Source organism: Brassica napus, chromosome C2, assembly GCF_020379485.1.
Source record: "Brassica napus cultivar Da-Ae chromosome C2, Da-Ae, whole genome shotgun sequence".
In the NCBI taxonomy this organism is placed as follows: Eukaryota; Viridiplantae; Streptophyta; class Magnoliopsida; order Brassicales; family Brassicaceae; genus Brassica; species Brassica napus.
The window spans coordinates 2845155-2866253 of record NC_063445.1 but is presented as its reverse complement, the minus strand read 5'-3'; the positions used below and the strand labels follow the sequence as shown (position 1 = coordinate 2866253).

The 21099-nt window shown below is 37.2% G+C and overlaps 5 protein-coding genes, 1 long non-coding RNA gene and 2 pseudogenes across 7 annotated transcripts; 3 read left to right on the top strand and 5 right to left on the bottom strand.

Annotated features, from left to right (window-relative positions):
* Window positions 1–220: 220 nt before the first annotated feature.
* LOC125581281 (stress-induced protein KIN2-like) lies at window positions 221–1007 on the bottom strand. Its single transcript, XM_048746393.1, has 3 exons — window positions 876–1007; window positions 621–689; window positions 221–507 (listed from the first exon to the last, which is right to left on the bottom strand). The coding sequence occupies exons 1-3, from the start codon at window positions 927–929 to the stop codon at window positions 433–435; spliced, it is 198 nt and encodes a 65-aa protein (XP_048602350.1). The 5' UTR covers window positions 930–1007; the 3' UTR covers window positions 221–432.
* Window positions 1008–1981: 974 nt separating this feature from the next.
* LOC106390412 (dehydrogenase/reductase SDR family member on chromosome X-like) lies at window positions 1982–4263 on the bottom strand. Its single transcript, XM_048746392.1, has 10 exons — window positions 4201–4263; window positions 3914–4114; window positions 3740–3806; window positions 3643–3671; window positions 3341–3549; window positions 3137–3255; window positions 2961–3056; window positions 2808–2883; window positions 2567–2720; window positions 1982–2322 (listed from the first exon to the last, which is right to left on the bottom strand). The coding sequence occupies exons 2-10, from the start codon at window positions 4109–4111 to the stop codon at window positions 2182–2184; spliced, it is 1089 nt and encodes a 362-aa protein (XP_048602349.1). The 5' UTR covers window positions 4112–4114; window positions 4201–4263; the 3' UTR covers window positions 1982–2181.
* Window positions 4264–4502: 239 nt separating this feature from the next.
* LOC106390406 (TBC1 domain family member 10B) lies at window positions 4503–7055 on the bottom strand. Its single transcript, XM_013830860.3, has 8 exons — window positions 6838–7055; window positions 6475–6626; window positions 6202–6397; window positions 5961–6131; window positions 5755–5871; window positions 5270–5467; window positions 4973–5131; window positions 4503–4861 (listed from the first exon to the last, which is right to left on the bottom strand). The coding sequence occupies exons 2-8, from the start codon at window positions 6615–6617 to the stop codon at window positions 4775–4777; spliced, it is 1071 nt and encodes a 356-aa protein (XP_013686314.2). The 5' UTR covers window positions 6618–6626; window positions 6838–7055; the 3' UTR covers window positions 4503–4774.
* Window positions 7056–7290: 235 nt separating this feature from the next.
* Window positions 7291–9271, bottom strand: BNAA02G02880D (uncharacterized protein At1g32220, chloroplastic). 2 transcript variants are annotated; one of them, XM_013830863.3, is made up of 10 exons: window positions 9046–9271; window positions 8737–8803; window positions 8563–8651; window positions 8432–8487; window positions 8274–8329; window positions 8104–8197; window positions 7950–8029; window positions 7836–7878; window positions 7661–7752; window positions 7291–7579 (listed from the first exon to the last, which is right to left on the bottom strand). In XM_013830863.3, exons 1-10 carry the CDS (start codon window positions 9102–9104, stop codon window positions 7400–7402), a joined length of 816 nt encoding a protein of 271 aa, XP_013686317.1. In that variant the 5' UTR covers window positions 9105–9271; the 3' UTR covers window positions 7291–7399. The 2 variants fall into 2 exon arrangements, with proteins under 2 accessions (XP_013686317.1, XP_048602348.1); XM_048746391.1 differs by having other exon boundaries at window positions 8274–8487; window positions 9046–9247.
* Window positions 9272–9322: 51 nt separating this feature from the next.
* Window positions 9323–13623, top strand: LOC125581279 (annotated as a pseudogene).
* A 217-nt stretch (window positions 13624–13840) lies between these two features.
* On the top strand, window positions 13841–16795 carry LOC106393556 (annotated as a pseudogene).
* Window positions 16796–16958: 163 nt separating this feature from the next.
* Window positions 16959–17549, bottom strand: LOC125581280. Its single transcript, XR_007318964.1, has 2 exons — window positions 17418–17549; window positions 16959–17167 (listed from the first exon to the last, which is right to left on the bottom strand). It is a non-coding gene; the product is annotated as an uncharacterized LOC125581280 (long non-coding RNA).
* On the top strand, window positions 17434–20450 carry LOC106368235 (isoprenylcysteine alpha-carbonyl methylesterase ICME-like). Its single transcript, XM_048746389.1, has 11 exons — window positions 17434–17832; window positions 18182–18258; window positions 18384–18453; window positions 18593–18673; window positions 18942–19016; window positions 19203–19304; window positions 19391–19528; window positions 19600–19665; window positions 19732–19875; window positions 19957–20047; window positions 20131–20450. Exons 1-11 carry the CDS (start codon window positions 17543–17545, stop codon window positions 20290–20292), a joined length of 1296 nt encoding a protein of 431 aa, XP_048602346.1. The 5' UTR covers window positions 17434–17542; the 3' UTR covers window positions 20293–20450.
* The last annotated feature ends 649 nt before the right edge of the window (window positions 20451–21099 follow it).

Here is a 21099-nt window from a genome sequence, read left to right as displayed (position 1 = left end):
AATGATACAGATCGTTGACAAAAGGAAAAAAGTTACTTAGATCAGTATTTCACATGTCCGCAATGCCTTGGAAATTTTTTAAGAATTGTTTTCTCTAATTTGAAGTACGGTTTCTTTAGCTTGTGTGTTTACGGAATAATTCGATTTAATCAGAAACAGAAACTTGCTAATATTATTCAGCGTTAAAGAAAAAGAATAATAATAAGATACATTGTTGGACTTGAAGCTTAAATCAGATGTTCATTAACGGGGAACTAAGTACATAAACATCAAGACATACACCTGAAGGTTGAAAACATTACTTCAAACACTAAAAACAACAACAACAAGAACTACGGTGAAGATCAATTAGAACACCCAATTTTTATTTAAAACCACAACGATTAATATTAAAAAGGGAAACTATAACTCCCAATTTTGTTTCCAATGGGGCTACTTGTTCATGCCGGTCTTCTCCTTCACGAGATTAACGGCTCCCCCTGCCGCCTCCGTTATCTTCTGTCCCGCCTATAAACGTAAATACATGTTAGAACAGCATAAAAAGATATGAGATCTACGAACATGAACAGTAGAGAGTAGAGACGTATGTTTATTTATATATCATGGGGTAGATCGCTTACGGTTTGCGCAGACGCTCCAGCTGCGGTAGCAGCATCCTTGACCTTGTCCATCAGCACATTACCCTTCTCCTATATTTACACACCATTGTCCACACGAAATCAATTAATACATTCATTTACTTCTTTTTTTTTTGGTCAAAATACATTCATTTACTTGGTTCAAGAAAATATAAATAACTTCTCTTTATTTTATAAAGTGTGATTGTTTAACCGCAGCAACTGCATTTGATCAGAGAGTTAAAGAGAGAAAGAGACCTCAGCACGACCAGCGGCTTGACCGGCTTGGAAGCTCTGCTTATTGTCTGCCATTTGTTTATTTATTGAGTTTTGTTGTGTTTTTTGTGTTTTGATTGGTGAGAGGAGATGTCAGCTTAGGGTTTGTATTTATAGGCTACACGGATACTTCTGTGGTGCTTATTACTTGTACACTCAAATCACGTGGGCAACGGGTAGTGGTACGATCAGTTTTGCCTTATGTCGGTAGCTTTTAATTGGTCATCTAGGACTTCACGTGTCAATTTTGAGAGATTGAGGATATTATAACTCTTTGTGTGTGGTTCTCTCGCCTCTGTTTCTTTTTTAGTTATTATCTTTAAAGAGAATAAGACAAGTCTTTAAAAAATATCTCTGATAGATATAGAGATATTAGGGCCAAGTCTATGGCTGTAAATAGAAATATGTAACGTGGGGTTTGTTAATTTTGCATATGCGTTTGCCAAATATTTCGTTTTTATTACTAAATTAAAAAACTCATCGAATCTTTATCAAAAGAGAACGAATAGGAACCATGTTAAACACATGATTTAACTATTTAAAAACAAATGTGTTAAGAGAAAACAAAATATTTCAAGCAAAAAATGAGATGTTCAGAACAAAAAGGGTCCACGGCAACAAAATCCTTTATAGAACGAACTTTTATTAAGTAGAATGAACTATTGGGAAGCAAAAACACCCACGTTCAACTGTGTTGCATTAACTATATGTCTTTGAGAAACCAAGTTCTAGAAAAAACGTATAAAACACTGAGAAAGAAAAAGAGAAACTACACCGAATATCGACGTATACAAGTGTAGAAGCTCTCTTACAAGAGACATATTGATATAGATCACAAGAATATCATGACTAAACTTAAGTATAGATTTACGATAAGTACCATTCACACTCGAAAACACGTTAATTGTTCTGTTTGTTCGGTTAGAATAAACGTAGACGGCTTTACAAAAAACTATATTGAATATATTCACTTTTATCCCCTTCAGTCCTGAGGCTATACTAAAAGAGCTAACATTTTGGGACAAAGTACTGATACATCAAGAATTTTAGTTTATGTAAACTTAACATTTTGGGAGAAAGTACTGATACATCAAGAATTTTAGTTTATGTAAACTTTAAAAGAGCTAGCATTTTATGAACCATGCGTATCACCATTTACTGTATTTAACACATGAATCTTAAAATGTGCTGCTATTTGTTACTAGTTGAGTACAAATAACAATAAAAGCAGAGATAATTTAGGCCACTATATAATAAGATGTTAATGATCTTGAAGCGAGTCTTTGATTTAGTCGTTATATGATTGCAACTGATCGAACAAACCACAAGAAGTTTCCCAAAGTTCTTTACCAAGTTTAGGATCTCTAGAAGCTTTTGACGACTTAATGGTTCTTCCTTTTCCTCCAAAATAGTAAACACCTGATGTTTCCTGCATAAGTAGAAGATGAAGACACTTAGAACAGTTTCATATTGATATATATACTACTTTCGTTCTCCAAAAATAAATGTTTTGGCAAAAAATTGTTCACAAAGTATTTTTTTATAATTTTTTATTTAATAATAATAAATTTTATTTTTGAAAAAAAAATATTTAAACTTATTGAATTATTAGTGGTATAAATTTATTGGAGAATGATGTAATTATAAGACAAATTTAATGTGTTTTTCTTAACTGCCGGAGCTAAAGCTGCATCAAGGGAAGATCGGGCTCCTTCATCAGGGGTCTGGAGGAGGCCAATAAGTTTGAAGGAGAGAAACGCAAAAGCAGATACATATTTAGGAAACTCGCGCATTAGATTTGTTTTCACAAATCCAGGATCTGCAGCTCTGCATTTATCATGCAAAACATAATCTTTAAACTATGAAAAAGAGAGAGAGTAACACATTAGGACAATGTATAGGAAGCATGCATACATAACAGAGACATGGTGTGAATCATCTTTGAGGCGAAGCTGTCTGTGCAGTTCATATGAGAAAAGTAGAAGGCATACTATTCAAGAAACATAAACTCATCAGTTCCCAAGGAAGAATACAAAACTATATAAATGAATATTGTTTTGAACTTACATTTAGAATACTCGTAGACATGAGCATGAGGATATTGATTGTATGTCGTAAAATGTTTTCCAGTTACATAATCCTTGTCAACCTTACCAATAGAAGCTACATAGACAAGGAACAAGATTATCAGTTTCACTTAGCTGGACTCTCATGATAGGTGAATTATGACGCTATATATTCACCATAGCGATGTGTAAAAGATACAACGTTCACGACCCGTGAAGGCACAGAGCTGTTTTCCAGAAATGGCAAAAGGAGTTTGGTCATAGTAAATGGACCAATATAGTTTGTAGCCATCACCCTGAAACAGTTTTAGAATATTCAAACCCATAGTCCAATATTTTGAGCATGTCTACTGTCAAAAAGTGATGAAAACAAAGACTTACCTGTCATAACCTTCATTGGTTGGTCGACTAGAAATAGCCATGATCCCAGCATTGTTCACTAAAAGCTGAATTGAAGGATCTAACTCTGCGTCCGAGAGCCATTGCTCTAGAGAGTCTTTAAAATTGAAGATTGATGAAAAACAAGACATGTCAACTACGAAAGATTTGAGTTGTGCATCTTTGTTCTTTCTCTTGATTTCTTTCAAAGTCTATCATAAGTCAAGAATATGGTTCTTACATCAAAAGAAAGAAAGAGCATATTTAATTCAAAGAAAAAAAACAAAAAAAGAATGTTAAATAACCTCTGAAAGAAGCTGAGGAGACCTTCCAACTGAAAATAAATCAAGAAAGATAAGAATACAGATACATTAAACACTTTAGGAAGCAATAATGCATTACCAAGAACAACGTGGTAGCCCTTCTCTGCAAGAGCAAATGCAGTGGCCTTACCAATCCCAGAAGTAACCTTCAATTAAAAAACAACACTAGTTCATACTCATATAGAACCAAAACGCAAAACATAAAAAATATCCATTAGGAAATGGTCTAATGAGCCACTGATTATTTACTTACACCAGTAACAACACAAATAGGTCTTGAAGATCCAATCTTTGGTACAATGGAGCTAGAAATAGGAATAGATTTTGAGCCAAAGATGCTTGCTCTAAGCAATTTCAAGTAGGAAGAAAAGAGACCGATACTCCAAAGAAACATGTCCCAAGAACTAGGTGACCATGCAAAACGTAAAGCCTCCACCACGTCTTTAATCATTTTCTGAAAAATAAAAAACCTGTTTATTATAGGATTGAATTGAGCAATTATCATTAATGGATGCTTACATAGTAACAGAAGTAACTCACCAGAGATCCAAAATGATTCAGGTAACCAAAAAAAGCTTGAAACAAAACCTTATCCAGACGCTGAAGAAAGAAGAGATTAGGAGTGAAAGGTTGTTGGCAACAACTTGTTGCAGTGTTATAATGTAGACACCAATTAGATATTTTTGTTACTTGACGTAAAAGTTATTTTTGCCTAGAGCAAATCAGTGAATAACCTAGCCACGTTCCATTGATGAGGTTGGACTTTAGATGGATAGAAAGAGTAAGATTCAAATTTGAATTCAACATCGAGAAACCTTGTTTTGCGGATCTTAACAAACGGGTTTAATCAAACTAAAATCATATAAGAGTTTCTCATAGTATCTGTTTTCACAATTACATTTAAACTTTTAAAATATGAAATACATTGACTTAGACGTTACAGAAGCATGTTACACACAAAAAATCATGTCAAAAGAAGAAAGGAGAAACTAGAAAGTTTGATTTTCTTGGAATACCGAAAAAAAAAAACTATACTTTCTTCACACGTGAGTTGCAAAAAGAGAATGAAATCCACAATTAACAGACCCTGGTGGGGGCTCAAGCTTTTCAAACACTATTGCTGAACCGGGTTGACCGTTTGAGCCGGTTTAGCTACAGCCTTCTCACCATCCTGTTTCATCTCTTCCAAACGCTTTGCTACCTGGAGATTCATAACAAGAATAAAGATTCAAGCATCTTTTTTTTGTGTCCACAAGTCACAACCCATTAACTTCATTAGCTTGTTGATTCATAAAAGAGAAAAGACAAGAACCTTGATGGAGTAAGCCAAAGGAAGCAAAGTATCAGGATCCATGGCATCTTCAGGGAAATTCCTCAAAGCATGCATAAGTTCCTCAAATGGCAACTTCACCAAATCATCATGGCAGTGCTTCAACAATGCTAACCCCACTTTGAACACAATATTTATACCCTACACCCACCAATAAAAAACAAAGAAATGATGCAACAAAACTGGAGAAAATAAAACACATAAATAATCCAAAACTGAAAAATAAATAATCCAAAACCAAAACTGAAAAAAAAAAGATTATAAAGATGTTGATTTTACCTCAGCTAGAAACACATCCCAGATTCTTAGAGCTGAGTGGAAAGGAAACGAGTAGGAGAAGACTGTTATGAACCATTGGCTTGCATACATACTGGGATTGATCATTTCTTGAGTGAAGTGTTCTCCTAGCTTCGGCATTAGCTCTCTTACAAGCTGATCAAACTGTAATAGATACTTCTGTACAAGAGGAAGCCCTGCCTACATTTACACCAACTCAAATGCATCATTCAAAATCATATTTAATCACAGATAATTAATCACTTATCTCTGAAGACACTAATCAGAATAAAAAGTCTCTACAGGATTAAAGCAGAGAATTTGAAAAAGCAGTCATAAATTAATTCATGAAGGAAAGTATTTTTTTTATATATATTTGACTTTATGTTCATTTTCTTAATATCCTTCAATGAACTAAAGCAGCTCTATCATTTTCAAACTAGAGTAATTAAAGAGGCAAGTAGCAAAGTAAAGAAAGAGTCTCTCACCTGATACAATCCTTCCATTGGAGAGTGAACAGCTCCTTTGAGCAATGCAACTAATAACCAAAACGCATCTTCTTCGCTCATATAAAGAAGCAACAAACCAGCTACAAACCCCATTCCCTGTAATTATTTTCGGAACCATGATTGTTTAGTACCACGTTAGGGATATAAGACTATAAGAGCGAAGGAGAGAGAGTCTCAGGATAGACCTGAACGTATCCAACATCTCTGTCATAGACAGAGTAAGCTTTAAGAACATTGTACAATGATCTTTGGCCTGGTCCATGTCTCTTCTGGAAGAAAACATGTGATGGAAAAGTCCGGGATATGTCCCGGATGATGTCGAGTTCTGATGCTGAAGTCTCATAAACCACCAGTTGCTACAATGAAAATCAATATCAGAATCAAAAACAAGTATTATTACAACACACAGGAGATTATGAGACTAACCTCATAAACACCGGGGTTCATGAGCAAAAGGTCTCGGCTTCCGGAGATCAGCTGCCAGACTAGGCCCCTTAAGCAGTCAGGGATGCCTTTTCTAATCCGCCTTTTGACAACGTGAGGTTTTCTTCTGAGGTAATGCTTCCAGTCACTGCCTCCAGCTCCTATCATCTTCCTCCATTTCGTCACCCTTCTCTCCTCCCTAAACAATTAAAGCACTTTATGGTTAAATATACAAGGATGCTAATGATGTAAAAAAAAGTACCAATTGAGACATACTTTTCATAGTTGGTAGATGATCTGGTTTTGATGAAACGTTGAGGAGAGTTGCCTTGTTCTTGCTTCAGAAACCCAAATCTATCAACTGGTGCAATGACAGGGACAGGGACAGGTTCACTGTCATCTGTTCTCTTCTTTTCCATTTAACTAAGCTGAAAGAAAAAGACCAAACATTGGTTTAGTTAAACCACAAACTAAAAGATCTCCCCATTTACAACATTGTGAGACCAAGCAACCAAAGCTGCAATCAAATTCACATCAGAGAAGTAAATACAAAGACAGATCAATCAGACCAAAAGACAAAGACGATTCAGACCAAAAAAGTAAATAAATACGAAAGAGAGAAACTTTAACGAAACCCACCAACATTCCGATGTCAGATTCAAAAGGGTCGTATTCAAAACCTCGACTTTCGAGACGATTAAAGGAGTTTACGAGCTCGAAGTTTCTCAATTTTTACGGAATGAAAATTGATATCTGAAGAGAATGCGATGTTGGAGATCACATCGATAGATAAGAATAAGATAGCTCATACGCGTTTCTTTTTTTTTTAAGAAGACAGGACGTTCGAGATGTTACCCAAAGCTACAGACTTTATCCCAGGGAAAAAAAAGCTTTTTCAGCCTTCTCTTTTACCTTTTCCTCGTAAACCAGAAATCGAATACCGGTTATAGTTCAATCTTATTTAACCGGTTGGTTTAGTAGCATAAATATTAAATACATGTTATTCTCAGAACTCAAAAATATAAAGCTGACTGATAATGATGCTTCAGGTCTGCTTCAATTTTAAAATCTCATCTTTTTCTCCTTTGGAGATATCCAAAAGTCAATAATTTATTAGTGGTAGAACCAGAGAACCGTGGTTACACTCGTAACAAAGTTAACCAGTCCGTAGAAACAAACATAAACTTAGAACAAAACATTGTTAAGATGGAGTCGTCTTGTGTTGAAGAATCTGGTAAACATCAACGACTCCAGACGCAAACTCTGGATCAACTGCAGCTTTCACCGCAGTTCCCGCCACGGACTTGACACTAACCGGGGGTATTAAAAGCGGTCCGATCAGAGGAATTTTCGTCACTTCTTTTGGGAACAGCTTCAAAACCTGTAATAATAAAATATGTTTTGGTCAAAATATTGTCACAGAACAATCAAAGATTGATGCAACAAAAAAATATTCTTCTACCATTTCGAGAGGAGCTCCAATGAGACTAAGTGGCAGCTTTATGCTACCAACCTGACGAGTCCCGTGTATGAATCCTGGCCTCAGAACCGTTCCTAAGAAACACACGCTTAATCAGTGAAGCATACACATTATATAGCAAATGAGTTTTAAAATTAAAGTGACAAGATATGCACACCTCTGTTTCCGAATTTATCCAAAATCTCAGCTTCAGTTGCTCTCTGCATATAGATTAATCAATGAGATAGGAAAAGCTAATAAGTAAGCCAAGAAGACGAAGAAGAAGAAGTACCTTTCCTTGGAAATAGCCTCGAATCAAGTTATTTATGACACCATAATCCGCAGCTGAGATATACACAAATCTCTTCACACCTGAAACATAACATGATAAGCTTCTTTTTATGTCACTATCTATAATTTACAGCAAGTCTATGAAAACCACTGACCTCCTTCTGCAGCAGCTTTAACAGCGTTAATGTTTGCAGTTCCGTTGATTCGGACCATTTGTGAGTTGGAACCGAAACCACCAACGCATGAAATCTGCACAACTCGTCCATTATGAGATGCTGTCTTAAGATCAAGTCAACTATTTTAAGAACATTTCTTAATTAATTACCACAGATGTTATTCCTTCTAGTGCAGGCTTCAGAGAATCAGGTGAAAGCAAATCACCTATTTGTTTCAGTAGGAAAAAAAAAAAAATCAGGTCATTCATTGAAATCTTTTTGCTTTTTAAATGATGAACAAAGTGAAATGTGTTTTGAGAGAGAATACCTTGATGCCAGGTAACATCATTAACCCATGAATCATGGAGGGAAGATCTTCCTGACCTAATAACAGTGAAGAGAGTTATGTAGAGAAAGTCTATGAGCAACAATCAGGTTTAAAACAACACGAAGGATTACCTGCTAAGACTGGATACAGAGAAACCTTGTCTGAGTGCCTCCTTGCATATATGTGAACCTACATAACCGTTTCCTCCCAAAACCAATATCTGCATTTCAAGACAAAAAGTAATAATCTCAAAATTCAGAGAGCAGAGAGAGTAGATAGTGTATCAAAAGGTATGATCTTTTCACCTTATCTCTAGAATGTGAACCAGCAGCTTCAGACAAAGGCCTTGAATTTCCTCTCTGAGTGATTGAACTGTCACAGAGAGACCCAATAAGGATCATCATAATCAATCAAATCACAAAGTAGCTATGCCCAAAAAACAACTGGGACAGAGCCTCACTCAGCCAATGCCCCAAAAAGAAATGAAAATCAATACAACTGATCAAAGCGTTTTATCGATAGAGATAAAAGTAAACCCGCAAAGATCAATGCTTTATTCGACGAACATCATGTAATAAAGGGAATTCAAGAGCCTTAGAAGAAGAGAAACTCACGACATGGTGACCAGAGAAGAGGATGACTGTGATCGTGCCCGAATCAGAGACCTAAACATAGTAACCCTGGCTACAGATGAGTGAGTTACCGACGGAGCTTTGTGTAAGCAATCAATCGATCAAAAGAATTATAAATTGCCTTAACACAATCAAAAATTAAATAAGGGACCTTTAACTAAAAAATTAACAAACTGTACACTATATTTGTGGCGTAACAGCTTCCACGTAGACTAACACATTGGTTCGGTTTCTATTAAATTTGGTCTGAACAAGAAAAATGCCGTCGTATATATATGATATATGGGCCTTTAAAAGGCCTTTCAAAACATAGAATTTTAAAATCTAGAGTTCGTACTAGGAAAACCATTAATCCTTTATATATTTTTTGTTCTTTTTTTCAGGAAATTGTTAAATTAATAAATAACAACTAGATCTAAATGATCAATTAAGAAATGTGATAATTATTAATATATAAACTGAAAGCAACATTTATTAAAATATACACATGTGGTATAAAAATAAACAAATAAACGATTTTTATCCTTTTCATACTCAATAGGAACCTTAAAATACGACACACAATCCTCTTCATCATTGTAATATGCTTTGCTTGCAACCCCTCTTAATCATTCACTAAGCAAACATCAAGTAAAAAATCTCAGGTATCTCCCAAAATTTGGAATTTTATTAGATAACTAATCCAAACCAAACATTGTAATACCGAGCACATATACGACTGAATATACTAAGGTAACATTTTTTTGTTAATATAAATAACATTGCTTCAAACTACTGCTATCAAAACCACATTCATTGATGTGAATTTTTGGTTCATTTCGGCATCTATCAATCAGTATATTCTGTAGGATTAGCATCTAGCAAGACTCTCCTGCACGTTCCCAAAACCTTAGCTTGTAAAACTAACTTTGTTCATCTAAGCCAACTTGTAACTGGAAGTAATCTAGTCTTCTAATTTTACGAAGTCTCCTCTATATTTTTCTTCTAAACAAACAAACCTTATGAGTCAATACCTTGTTGTTGATAACCCAATTTCCAAATCCATTAAGCAAGATGTTGAAGACAGTGGAGGCGAAAAGTCAAAAGTCTTTCTCACTAAACCCTTTAAAACCCCCCAAGAGCAAGAGCAGAACTCCATCACCACCATCTCCTCCAACTGCCTCAAGAAATGACTACAAACGCTCCCTATCTATTCCCAAGATCCGACTCAACCGTGTTACCTGATCCATCTCGCTTCTTCAGCCACGAACTCCTCTCCTCCCCTCTCCCTACAAACTCATTCTTCCAAAACTTCACCCTCAAAAACGGCGACTAACCCGAAAACTTCCACCCTTACCTCATCAAAACCTCCCCTTCGTCTCTCTCCATCTCATACCCATCTCTCACTCACAACCCCGCCGTCGTCTACAAAGCCTTCACCTCCGACATCACCATCACCGGGTCGGATGGACCCGACCCGCACTCAAGAAAAACACACTTAGGGTATGATTGGTTTTCCCGCTACCACCCGCAAACGCAGCTTTTGCGGTTGGTAGCGGTTGCTGGCGTTTTGCAACAATCGCTCAAACCGCTCTAAACCGCTCCAAATCGCTCCAAATCGCTCTGAACCTCATAAATTCAAAAGCTGGTTCCAGCTAGCGTTTGCGGTTGCGGGCGTTTGCGGGAGGATAAAAAAAAATTATTTTTTTTCCAAAACAATATAAATACAAAAATAAAAAAATTCAATAAAAAAATTAAACTGAAATTATAAAAATGCTAAAATATATCAATTAAATTTTAATTAATATTATAAAACTTTAAAATAAAAATATTTTCTATATTTTTAAAAAATTTAAACTATAACTTTCTAAATATAAATTTTATATTTATTATAATATTATTATTTTTGATATTTTTATAATTGTATAAAATGTAAATATTGTTAATTTATTATTTAACTGCTGCTGCATTTGGTAGTTAACCAGTCATAAGTATCCCGCAAACGCACAAATTTCTAACCGCATAACCAGTCGTACAAATCTCTTAAAACCGCTAGAAACCGCAACCACCCGCATCCGCAAACTCCCGCAACCGCAACCGCAACCGCTGCGGTTAAACCAGTCAGGCCCTTAATCTCTTCCTTCAGCGACCTCGGAGTCACTCTAGACTTCCCTTCCTCCAACCTCAGATTCTTCCTCGTCAGAGGAAGCCCCTTCGTCACCTGCTCCGTCTCCAACAACTCCTCCATCACAATCTCAACAACCCACGCGGTTTCATCCTTCTCCGGTAACAGGTCATCAACCAAGTACACCGTAAAGCTCAACAACAACCAGACATGGCTCATATACTCCTCCTCCCCGATCAACCTGGTCAAAACCGGTTCCGAAATTAACTCAACCGGTGGATTTTCCGGTATAATCCGGTTCGTCGTCGTACCGGATTCAAATCAAGACTCCGAACCAATCCTCGACCGGTTCAGCGTCTGTTATCCAATCTCCGGAGACGCTGACTTCACGAAACCGTTTGAAATGGAGTACACGTGGCAGAAGAGAGGCTACGGAGACCTCCTCATGCTCGCTCACCCTCTCCACCTCAAGCTCTTATCAACCTCATCATCAACCACCGTTCTCGACAACTTCCGTTACAAAAGCCTCGACGGAGATCTTGTAGGCGTCGTAGGAGACACGTGGCTTCTAAAACCAGACCATATCCCCGTGACGTGGCACTCACTCAAAGGAATCAAAGAAGATCATCACCGCGAGGAGATTATCTCGGCCCTAGTCCAAAACGTCGACGCATTGGACTCGTCCGCTGACGTCACGAGCGCGTCGTACTTCTACGGGAAACTAATCGCGCGTGCCGCGAGGTTTGTTTTAATCGCGGAAGAGGTTTGCCACCTCGACGTGATCCCGAAGATTCGAAACTATTTAAAGAGCATGATCGAACCCTGGCTGGACGGGAGTTTCGGACCGAACGGGTTCCTCTACGACCCCACGTGGGGCGGGGTGATCACGAAGCTCGGATCCAAAGACTCGGGAGGGGACTTCGGGTTCGGGATTTACAACGACCACCACTATCATCTAGGTTACTTTCTGTACGCGGTCGCTGTGCTCGTTAAAATGGATAACTTGTGGGGCAAGAAATATAAACCTCAGGCGTATGCTCTGGCGGCGGATTACATGACGCTAGGGAAGGAGGGTTCGAGTTCGGTTTATACGCGTTTGAGATGTTTTGATTTTTTCAAGCTTCATTCGTGGGCGGGAGGGTTAACGGAGTTTACTGACGGGAGGAATCAGGAGAGTACTAGTGAGGCTGTTAACGGTTATTACTCTGCTGCTTTGTTGGGGTTGGCGTATGGTGATATAGAGCTGGCGGCGGTTGCTTCGACGGTTTTGGCGTTCGAGATTCACGCCGCGAAGATGTGGTGGCAGGTAACGGATGTTTGAATATCTGAGTAGAATTGAATTGAACCGGATAAGTTAGTTTGAACCGAACGAACCGAGAATTTCGATATGAAAACCTAATTGTGTACTAGTGTCTTCGGTTTTAATTTGGTTTACAATTTTACTGGATCAAACCATCTCTAATATATTTTGATATTTTTCCTTTAAAATAAAATATAGATAAAAAATTTACTAAAATATATTTTTCTAAGATAACAATTTCTCAATAGAAGAAAAATGTTATATCTTCTCCTACATATATAGAGATATAAGAATAATAAATTTATTTTAGAAGAAAAATAAAAATAAATTTGAGTAGTTTTGCCTCTAAATGTTTAATACAGACAAATATATAATGAGTTATTATAAATTTACACTATAAAACAAATAAACCAAAATGAAAATTGAATACTATTCGGTTCAAATTTTCTTTTGGTTAGGATTTGATTGGTTATCTTCGGTTCGATTGAGAAATTGTCTACCAAGTTCGAACTAACCAAAACCATTCCATTTTCATGCTACGTTACATTTAATTTTCTTTACTAATTTTTCTTCTTGGTGGTGGTGGCAGGTGAAAGAAGACGACACTCTGTACCCGAGCGATTTCACGGCGGAGAATCGTGTGGTTGGGGTATTATGGTCGACGAAGAGAGACAGTGGCTTATGGTTCGCGCCAAAAGAATGGAAAGAATGTCGCCTCGGAATCCAGTTATTACCGATACTTCCTGTGTCGGAGATTCTGTTCTCGGATGTGAAATTCGCGAAGCAGCTCGTGGATTGGACTTTGCCTGCGTTGGATAGAGAAGGCGGCGTCGGAGAAGGGTGGAAAGGATTTTTGTATGCTTTGGAAAGTATGTACGACAAAGATGGAGCGATGGAGAAGGTTAAAGGATTGAAAGGGCATGATGATGGGAACTCTCTGAGTAATCTATTGTGGTGGATTCACAGTAGAAACTCTGGTGATGAATGAAAAGATGATGAAGACGTTGCATGTTGGTACGGTGGCCATAGCGGTGGCGGGAAGTATTGTTGCTTCGATTATTATTGTAATCACACTTTGGAGTTGTTCGCTTTTCCGTTAATTAAATACAACAAAATGTAATGCAACTTGATTTATAAAATAAAACTTGGTTTAATCCTGGATAGAGGTCGCAGTCAATATAAAATGTAATGCTTTGAGCTCTGTTTTTCGGAGTTTGCTTGTAAAGGAAGATATATTGAAACCTATTTCAAAGAAACCAAAGATAGAGATATGAACAGTGGAGAGAGCTACTAATATTATTGATGGTTCATCTTGATTTTAAATTCTGCAAAGATTCACATTGTTCAACCCAAAACCTCAGCTGCTTGCTACATCTGGTCACCAGACTGACTTGTTTTTTTTCTATATTGTTGCTCCTCCTTTTGATTTTTTTTTTCTGTTTTCACTTATACTTAATTTTTTAACAGAAGTTAATTATCATGAAATTTGTAATTGCACATCTAAACATTTTGATATAAACGATGGTTAAAAAGAAGCTAGATGGAAGCTCAAAGGGTTGTCTTCGAGTGTAGCTTTTGGGGTTTCTAAATTTAAAGTGCAGGCTACAAAAACATCCTACTGTAGTTAGTACGTATTGGTTTACGAGTCTGCACTCATGGGGAAGCTTAAAGGGTTGCTTCTTGGTATTAAATTGTTTTATTCATTGTCAGACACTTTGCTTATATATTCTCTCTTGGTGTCACTACCTCTTTGTTCATTTAAATATTATCTTCTTTCTTTTCTTATTCTTACCTCCAAAATCGCGACAATGGCTGAAAGTTCTGGAGAAGCAAAGGTTTATTTGAGACTTGTCATTGATGAAGAGAAGAACAAGGTTGTTTTGGCTGAGGCCGGTAAAGATTTTGTCGACGTTCTCTTCAGTTTCTTAACACTGCCAATGGGTACAATCGCCAGGTTGTTTAAGAAGCATAATAAAGATCATCCCGTGAGTGTTGGCTGTTTTAACAACCTCTATACAAGTGTTGTGGATATGGGCTTTGATAATTTCCAGACCGAAGCCTGTAAGCGGATGCTCCTTTGTCCGAGGAGTGTCAGCGATGTCCAGTGCCAAAGGCTAAAGGTCAACATAAATCCTACGGAGGGCGAGAAGTACTTTAAGTGTCCTATCTTCTCGCACTGTAGGTTGTGCAGTAACTTTAGCACTACTCGATGTCGATGTGAAAACTTGATGAAGGAAGAGATTCATTATTCACAACTAAAAGTTGCAGATAACATGCAAAATGGAGTATTTATCAGCGGTGGTGGTGCCTCTACTACGTTCATCATAACTGATGACTTGGAAGTGGCAGTTAAGTCCACTGGTCTTGTCTTGGAAAGGCTTAAATCCTTAGGGTGTGCTGATGTTAGTAAGCTCGGGGAGAAGTTTGTTGGTATTGGTTCCAAAGAGGTAATCTCACTCCCTTCTTTTTTTTTTTTTGGACAAATCTCACTCCCTTCTCTCGATGTTTTTTTTTTTAAGAATGTAAATTAGATTTAAATAAAAAAAACTGCTTTACAATGCATGCGGCTCTGTTCTAACAATTTAAGAATGTAAATTAGATTTAAACTCCCTTCTCTCTACGTTTATTTATTTATTATACTTCTAACAAGGTCCGGTTCTAAGATTTAGTAAGAGTTTTAATAGAAGTTGTTTTTACAAATTATGTTAGTTTTTTCAAAAAACATTGGGGCCAACCAGCCTTGCCTAAAATGCTTTACTTACCTCACGGTTTGTCTTGATCTGGATCTACCAGGTCCTGACTTTGCTGCAGTGTGTATTCTCCTCAAATGCTCCCTTGACGGAGACTTTCTTGAACAAGGGAAGCGCACAAGGTTTGACAAAGTCTTATGAAACGTTAAGGCCATGTATGGAGGAGAAGAAGGATGAGGCTGAACCAGAGAAGGTTTTAACTATAAACGCAGTCGTTAGGAATCAAGATATGAAGATTTTATTTGTTGAGTGCGGAGAAGATTTTGTTGAGCTTCTCTTGTCATTTCTTGCCGTCTCACTGGAATCTGTATTGGAGATATCTGGAAACAGTATCACTTTTGGTTGCTTAGCAAACTTGTGCAGAAGCTTCAAGGACTTGAGTGTTGTTAATGAAGAAACAAAAGCAGCATCAGCAGATTCCAAAGGTGTCCTCCCTTGTTTTTATAGTTTTCAGGTGCAGTTGCCTGGTATCATCACTCTTGAACCACCGGTTTACTACCGGTTCATATATTCCTTTGTCAACAAACCAGTTCCAATATATGCCTTGACTAGAGACTCTAATAAGATTCCGTATTATCGTAATGACAAACTTGTGCCTGTGACTTTGGTGGATCCAAAATCCCATGGGAACGATCACCAAACCCATTGTTCCGGGTTTTTGAAGAAAGAGACACAGTTCACGGTGTCAGATGATCTGGTCATTACACCGATGAGCTCCTGTTCTACTGTTTGCTTACTTAAGAAGTTGCAGACCAACGCAGAAGATATTGATGTTCAAGAAATTGACATCAGCAAAGCAGAGGTATGTATGTATGCTTAGTTTTCCCGGTTATTTGATTATCTTGCACTTGTTGGAAGAACTTGATGAAAATTCTGTGTTTATGAATCAGGCTGTGGATTTGTTGAGAGCTTCATTGTTGACTTCATGTGCTTTAAGCAGTGCTTTAGGTGATTTTATTGCAAAGAAGCCAAGGAAGGAACCACTTTGTCAGACCCAACTTCGAAGAAGCCAAAGGAAGAAACAAAAAGTCAATGATTGTCAAGCCTCCTAAGTTGATACTAAACCCATTGTCCACCCTTTTTACAAGAGCTACCATGTTTCTCTTGTTTCTTTAATTCGGAAACTTTTTTCTGTTTTCATGCTTTTGACTTTGGACATTTGACGGTCTTAGTTTAATATTAATTGAGATATATCTTATCATTTCGACTTGAATAACCATTACTGGTAACATAAACAGCAAGACATTAAACATGAAACAAGCTGCTAATCATTTTTGTACAAAACAAAAAAACTTAATACATGAGAAACACAATGTAGTTGATCTGAAAATACTAAAACCCCTAAAGGCCAAAGTCCAAACCAGGTTTTAAACCATTAGACAAGACATAAAAGACATGTTACAACATCAAGCTTTCCATAGGCACATAAGCCAAGTCTCCCTCTTTTCTCAGTCTTGTTGAACAAATAGACTTTCTATTCTTTAATTAACTAGTAGAAGAATGGAAGAACTCATGAGATAAAAAGCTTAAGTTTCGAGAATCAACAAATCTCCTTCGTCAAATCTAAAGCCTGGGAAGAAATCTAATTTCTGCAAAAGATTTATTTAAAACCTTGAAACCTATTAATAAATTCTGGCTTCATCAACTAAGCAATTTATATTTAAAGATATTAGCATATTATAGTAAATCTATTACTATAAGCTAAAATATATAGAACACGAAGATTTACTAGAATTACGAAAAGAAAAAAACATTATTACTTTGATTGTGGTGTCCATACATGATTATTAGTAATTTACAAATTACGAAAAGAAAAAAAATATTCGTGGGATGTTCTTTCTAGTGGTTGGTGGGCACTGCCACATGATCTAGAGCTTCTGAAAGTGATGGGTTCTCTTCTCACACATTCTGAAATATTCGTCATGTCTGGGTCCCACGAGTTTAACCTTTCTGCCAATAGCTACGAAGTCGTCAGTCTACTCCATCCAATCAAAAAATTACTAACAAAAAATAAATTTATTTCCCTAAAAATACAAACGACAAAAGTCTTATGGGGATAATTAGCTTTTTTTTGTGTCTATTTACATGATTATATTGGTTTGGTTAGGAGAAGATAATTAATTAACTTGAGTGAATTAAGGAAGGGATCAAAAAACGACACCGTCTCAGTCTTCTCTTGGTTATATGATATAACTATTACCTTCTGGTGAAGGGAGAAACAACAGAGGGCGCAAAGAGTTTGAAAAATTTGCGAGAGAGAGCTTTCACCGAGACGAGCACGAGGAGGAAGAAGACGTATCTGATTCACTAATTCAACGGCGAAAGATGCATCATCCGCCTCTGGAGACTCACCAGCCGGAGCGATGCCGTCCGATGACCTCGACGGTATCGGAGATCGAGGAGGTTATTGACTCCGAGAGAACGACTCTTCTCAACGGCTCCAACGGTTTGTCTTCGCCCGAACCGGTGCGTCGTCGAGTGTCCGGTAAGTCTCCGGCGGACGGAGGATCTCGTCGGATTTGCCGGCAGCCGTCGTTCGGCCGCGACATCGGACACGCGGCGAAGGAGACGTATCTGGTTACTCGTCTTAGCTTCAAGCTTCTTCGATACCTCGGGTACTACTGATCTCGAATTTTCCCCCGTTTTAATGATTGGTTTATAGATGATATTAGCTGGCTCTAACCATTGTGTGCACGGTATCATTAACTTTAGTATATTTTATTATACTTGTATCTGTTGCTTGTTCTGTAATGAATCAATGGAACTCTGTTCTGTCTTATTTGCAAGTTGCGTGAGGTTTAGGAACTTAGGTCTAGTAAGGAAAGCTACCCCCATGTGCTTTTTGATTCCATTCTTGATTTATTGAACGTGTGACAGCTTACTCGTAATGTATGTCTTGTTTTGGTGTTTTTTTTTCTGAGAGAGTTGGGGAAGGATTTATTTAATTTGTTGAGTAATGTTCAGGGTAGGCTATCGATGGATCATGAAGTTACTTGCGCTTACATGTTATGCTATGCTGCTTATGCCTGGCTTTCTTCAAGGTTTGTTTTTTTTTTTCTTTTGTTGGAAGGATATGTTTTCTTTAAATTAAGATTTTTTTTTTGTTTTTCCGGGAAACTAGTCTTTTGTATTTCTCATCTCAAGTTTGTTTTTGTGTATTGTGCAGTTGCTTATATGTATTTTTTCTCATCGCAAGTAAGGAGGAGTGTGGTGTATGGAGATCAACCAAGGAATAGGTTTGTGTGTGAATGGACCAGAATCTTACTTTCTCCTTTCACCTTGGCCTAAAGAGTTTTGTTGAATACCTCTGTTCTTATTGTATCACCTATGTCTGAGACTGTTGATGTATTGCATTTATGAATGACGTTTTGGTAGGCTGGATCTGTACTTACCAAGCAACAGCGATGGTATGAAGCCGGTTGTTGTTTTTGTGACTGGTGGAGCTTGGATTATTGGGTGAGTAGCACATTAGAGTTACAGCATTCTCCTATGCATAAGTTTGAAGTTCATTTGTTTTACAATTCTGTAAATGTAGTCTGGTGTAGTAAAATATATATCGTGTCCTAGTTCCTCTCACTGTTATTTTTGATACTTGGGTTAAAAAACGTTAAAGATCCATCGATGTACCCTGCATTCTTATCTCACCCAAGTTTCACTTGAATCTTGCACTAGATTGAGTCGTGTGTTAATGAGTTCATGTTTGCTACTCTTGTGCTGTTTATAGGTACAAAGCCTGGGGCTCGCTCCTAGGAATGCAGCTGGCAGAAAGGGATATCATTGTAGCATGCGTTGACTACAGGTAACTAAAGTACACAATCTAAAACCTAGTGTTCTTTTAAATATATTCCTTACTCTAGATTCTACTAAGGTGGTATATTCCACACAGAACCGAAATTATTATAGCTCTGTTTGGAGCTTTTAGGGACTTGAAAATGTATATTTGTTTCATGCATTTATAAACCAATCCCTTCCTTTTTTGGTCCAGAAACTTTCCTCAGGGAACAATTAGTGATATGGTGACGGATGCTTCTCAAGGAATCTCATTTGTCTGCAATAACATCGCTGCCTTTGGAGGTGACCCCAACAGGTTTCCATCAACTCATTGACTTTAACTTTTATCTAAACCATTAGATCTTCCAACTTGGTCTCGAGTACTGAACTGCGTTTCTGTAGGATCTACCTGATGGGACAATCAGCTGGTGCACATATAGCCGCTTGTGCTCTATTGGAACAAGCTACTAAAGAATCAAAAGGAGAGAGCATCTCTTGGAGGGTTTCCCAAATAAAAGCTTACTTCGGATTATCTGGAGGGTACTATTCCCTAAGTTTTAATGTGCGTTTTGGTAACATATCAATCTGATTATCATTTTGAACTTGAACAGGTACAATCTATACAACTTGGTTGATCACTTCCATAACCGGGGACTGTATCGCTCTATTTTCCTAAGGTATATTCTAATTTAACCAAATCCTAAAACGTAGTTTGATTATAATGAACCAACTTCATCTTGTAGCATAATGGAAGGAGAAGAGTCATTTGATAAATTCTCACCAGAAGTAAGATTGAAAGACCCAATTGTTGGTAAAGCTGCGTCTATGTTGCCTCCAATTATGCTTTTCCACGGATCCTCAGATTATTCAATACCATGTGATGCAAGGTACATGATCATTCTCTTGAAGATATACTTTACTAATCAATGCTTTGCTTTTAACAAAATCATCTCTCTTTTCTTTTGCAGCAAAACTTTTGCAGACGCTCTTCAAGCTGTTGGAGCCAAAGTGGAGCTTATTTTATACAGTGGAAAAACACATACAGATTTGTTTCTTCAGGTAACGCCACATAAACTTTGTAACACGGACACATACTCAGTGTTTTGGTAATTATAATAAATGAATGAGAGTATTTGTTTTAGGATCCCTTAAGAGGCGGTAAAGATGAACTCTTTGATGACATAGTCTCTGTGATACACGCCGAGGATGATGACGCGCTGGCCAAAGACTCGTTGGCTCCTCCGAGAAAGCGTCTTGTTCCAGAGTTGTTGCTGAAACTAGCTCGTGAGGTTAGCCCCTTCTGACAGAGAAGCCTCTGTATTTTAAATTTTGTGTTATTCGATTTGTATCTTAAAATATAAATAGAAACTCTCGTTTGTTATGGTGTTGAAGCTTAAAGCTATTACCTTTTAACTCAAAACTCTGCACAATCTAACTTAAAGTGTCAGTTTGATTAGAAACACTAGAATATGTTTAAGATTCAAAATACTCCCTTAGTTTCGATAGATGTTTTAGAAGAAAACATTTGTTTCACAAAGATATATTTTTTATGTTTTCCATGTAGAAATTGTAAATTACTAATTGAGTTTATTGAATTGGTATTGTTTGAAAGTTATTGGAAATTGATAGTTGTAAAATGATGCATTTACAATAGTGAATTAATGTGTTATCTTAACGTGTGAAAACCTTAGAAAATCTGTTGTTAAGGAACGGAGGTAGTATAAGTTTTGTGGATTCAGTCATGTAGGTTTGAACACATATCAATATGATTACTTCCGCAAGTTTGAAAATTTTCTAGGAAAGGCTAAATTGATATTATCCAGTTTTATCATATACTCAAAAGGTGATAGAGAGATGTAACAACTCGCATGGACTCGTGCATGTTTTTATTACTATGAATATAATGGTGATCATATGCAAATTGGATTGTATAAACATACACAGCATAAGGTGATGTTGATATTACCTACCTTATTATTCACCTTTGGACCCACCATTTGCTGCAACTTGTGGCTCATGTTCTTCCCAATCTTTAAGACTTGAAGCCACTTGGTAGATTCTAATTGGCTGCTCGGATCTCCCTCGTTTGCCAAGTCAGCTTGACCGACTTG

Excerpts from the sequence above, each read along its gene's own strand:
- LOC125581281 (XM_048746393.1), bottom strand. The coding sequence starts at position 929 with ATGGCAGACAATAAGCAGAGCTTCCAAGCCGGTCAAGCCGCTGGTCGT. Across the intron at positions 690-875 it reads AAGCCGCTGGTCGTGCTGAG|GAGAAGGGTAATGTGCTGAT; the intron begins GTCTCTTTCTCT and ends GTGTAAATATAG. Across the intron at positions 508-620 it reads CTGGAGCGTCTGCGCAAACC|GCGGGACAGAAGATAACGGA; the intron begins GTAAGCGATCTA and ends TTACGTTTATAG.
- LOC106390412 (XM_048746392.1), bottom strand. The coding sequence starts at position 4,111 with ATGATTAAAGACGTGGTGGAGGCTTTACGTTTTGCATGGTCACCTAGT. Across the intron at positions 3,807-3,913 it reads CTATTTGTGTTGTTACTGGT|GTTACTTCTGGGATTGGTAA; the intron begins GTAAGTAAATAA and ends TTTTAATTGAAG. Across the intron at positions 3,550-3,642 it reads CTCCTCAGCTTCTTTCAGAG|ACTTTGAAAGAAATCAAGAG; the intron begins GTTATTTAACAT and ends GACTTATGATAG.
- LOC106390406 (XM_013830860.3), bottom strand. The coding sequence starts at position 6,617 with ATGGAAAAGAAGAGAACAGATGACAGTGAACCTGTCCCTGTCCCTGTC. Across the intron at positions 6,132-6,201 it reads TGAACCCCGGTGTTTATGAG|CAACTGGTGGTTTATGAGAC; the intron begins GTTAGTCTCATA and ends TTTTCATTGTAG. Across the intron at positions 5,872-5,960 it reads GAGATGTTGGATACGTTCAG|GGAATGGGGTTTGTAGCTGG; the intron begins GTCTATCCTGAG and ends AAATAATTACAG.
- BNAA02G02880D (XM_048746391.1), bottom strand. The coding sequence starts at position 9,104 with ATGTTTAGGTCTCTGATTCGGGCACGATCACAGTCATCCTCTTCTCTG. Across the intron at positions 8,198-8,273 it reads TAGAAGGAATAACATCTGTG|ATTTCATGCGTTGGTGGTTT; the intron begins GTAATTAATTAA and ends CGAGTTGTGCAG. Across the intron at positions 7,580-7,660 it reads TTGGAGCTCCTCTCGAAATG|GTTTTGAAGCTGTTCCCAAA; the intron begins GTAGAAGAATAT and ends TTATTATTACAG.
- LOC106368235 (XM_048746389.1), top strand. The coding sequence starts at position 17,543 with ATGCATCATCCGCCTCTGGAGACTCACCAGCCGGAGCGATGCCGTCCG. Across the intron at positions 19,305-19,390 it reads TTTGGAGGTGACCCCAACAG|GATCTACCTGATGGGACAAT; the intron begins GTTTCCATCAAC and ends GCGTTTCTGTAG. Across the intron at positions 19,666-19,731 it reads TATCGCTCTATTTTCCTAAG|CATAATGGAAGGAGAAGAGT; the intron begins GTATATTCTAAT and ends TTCATCTTGTAG.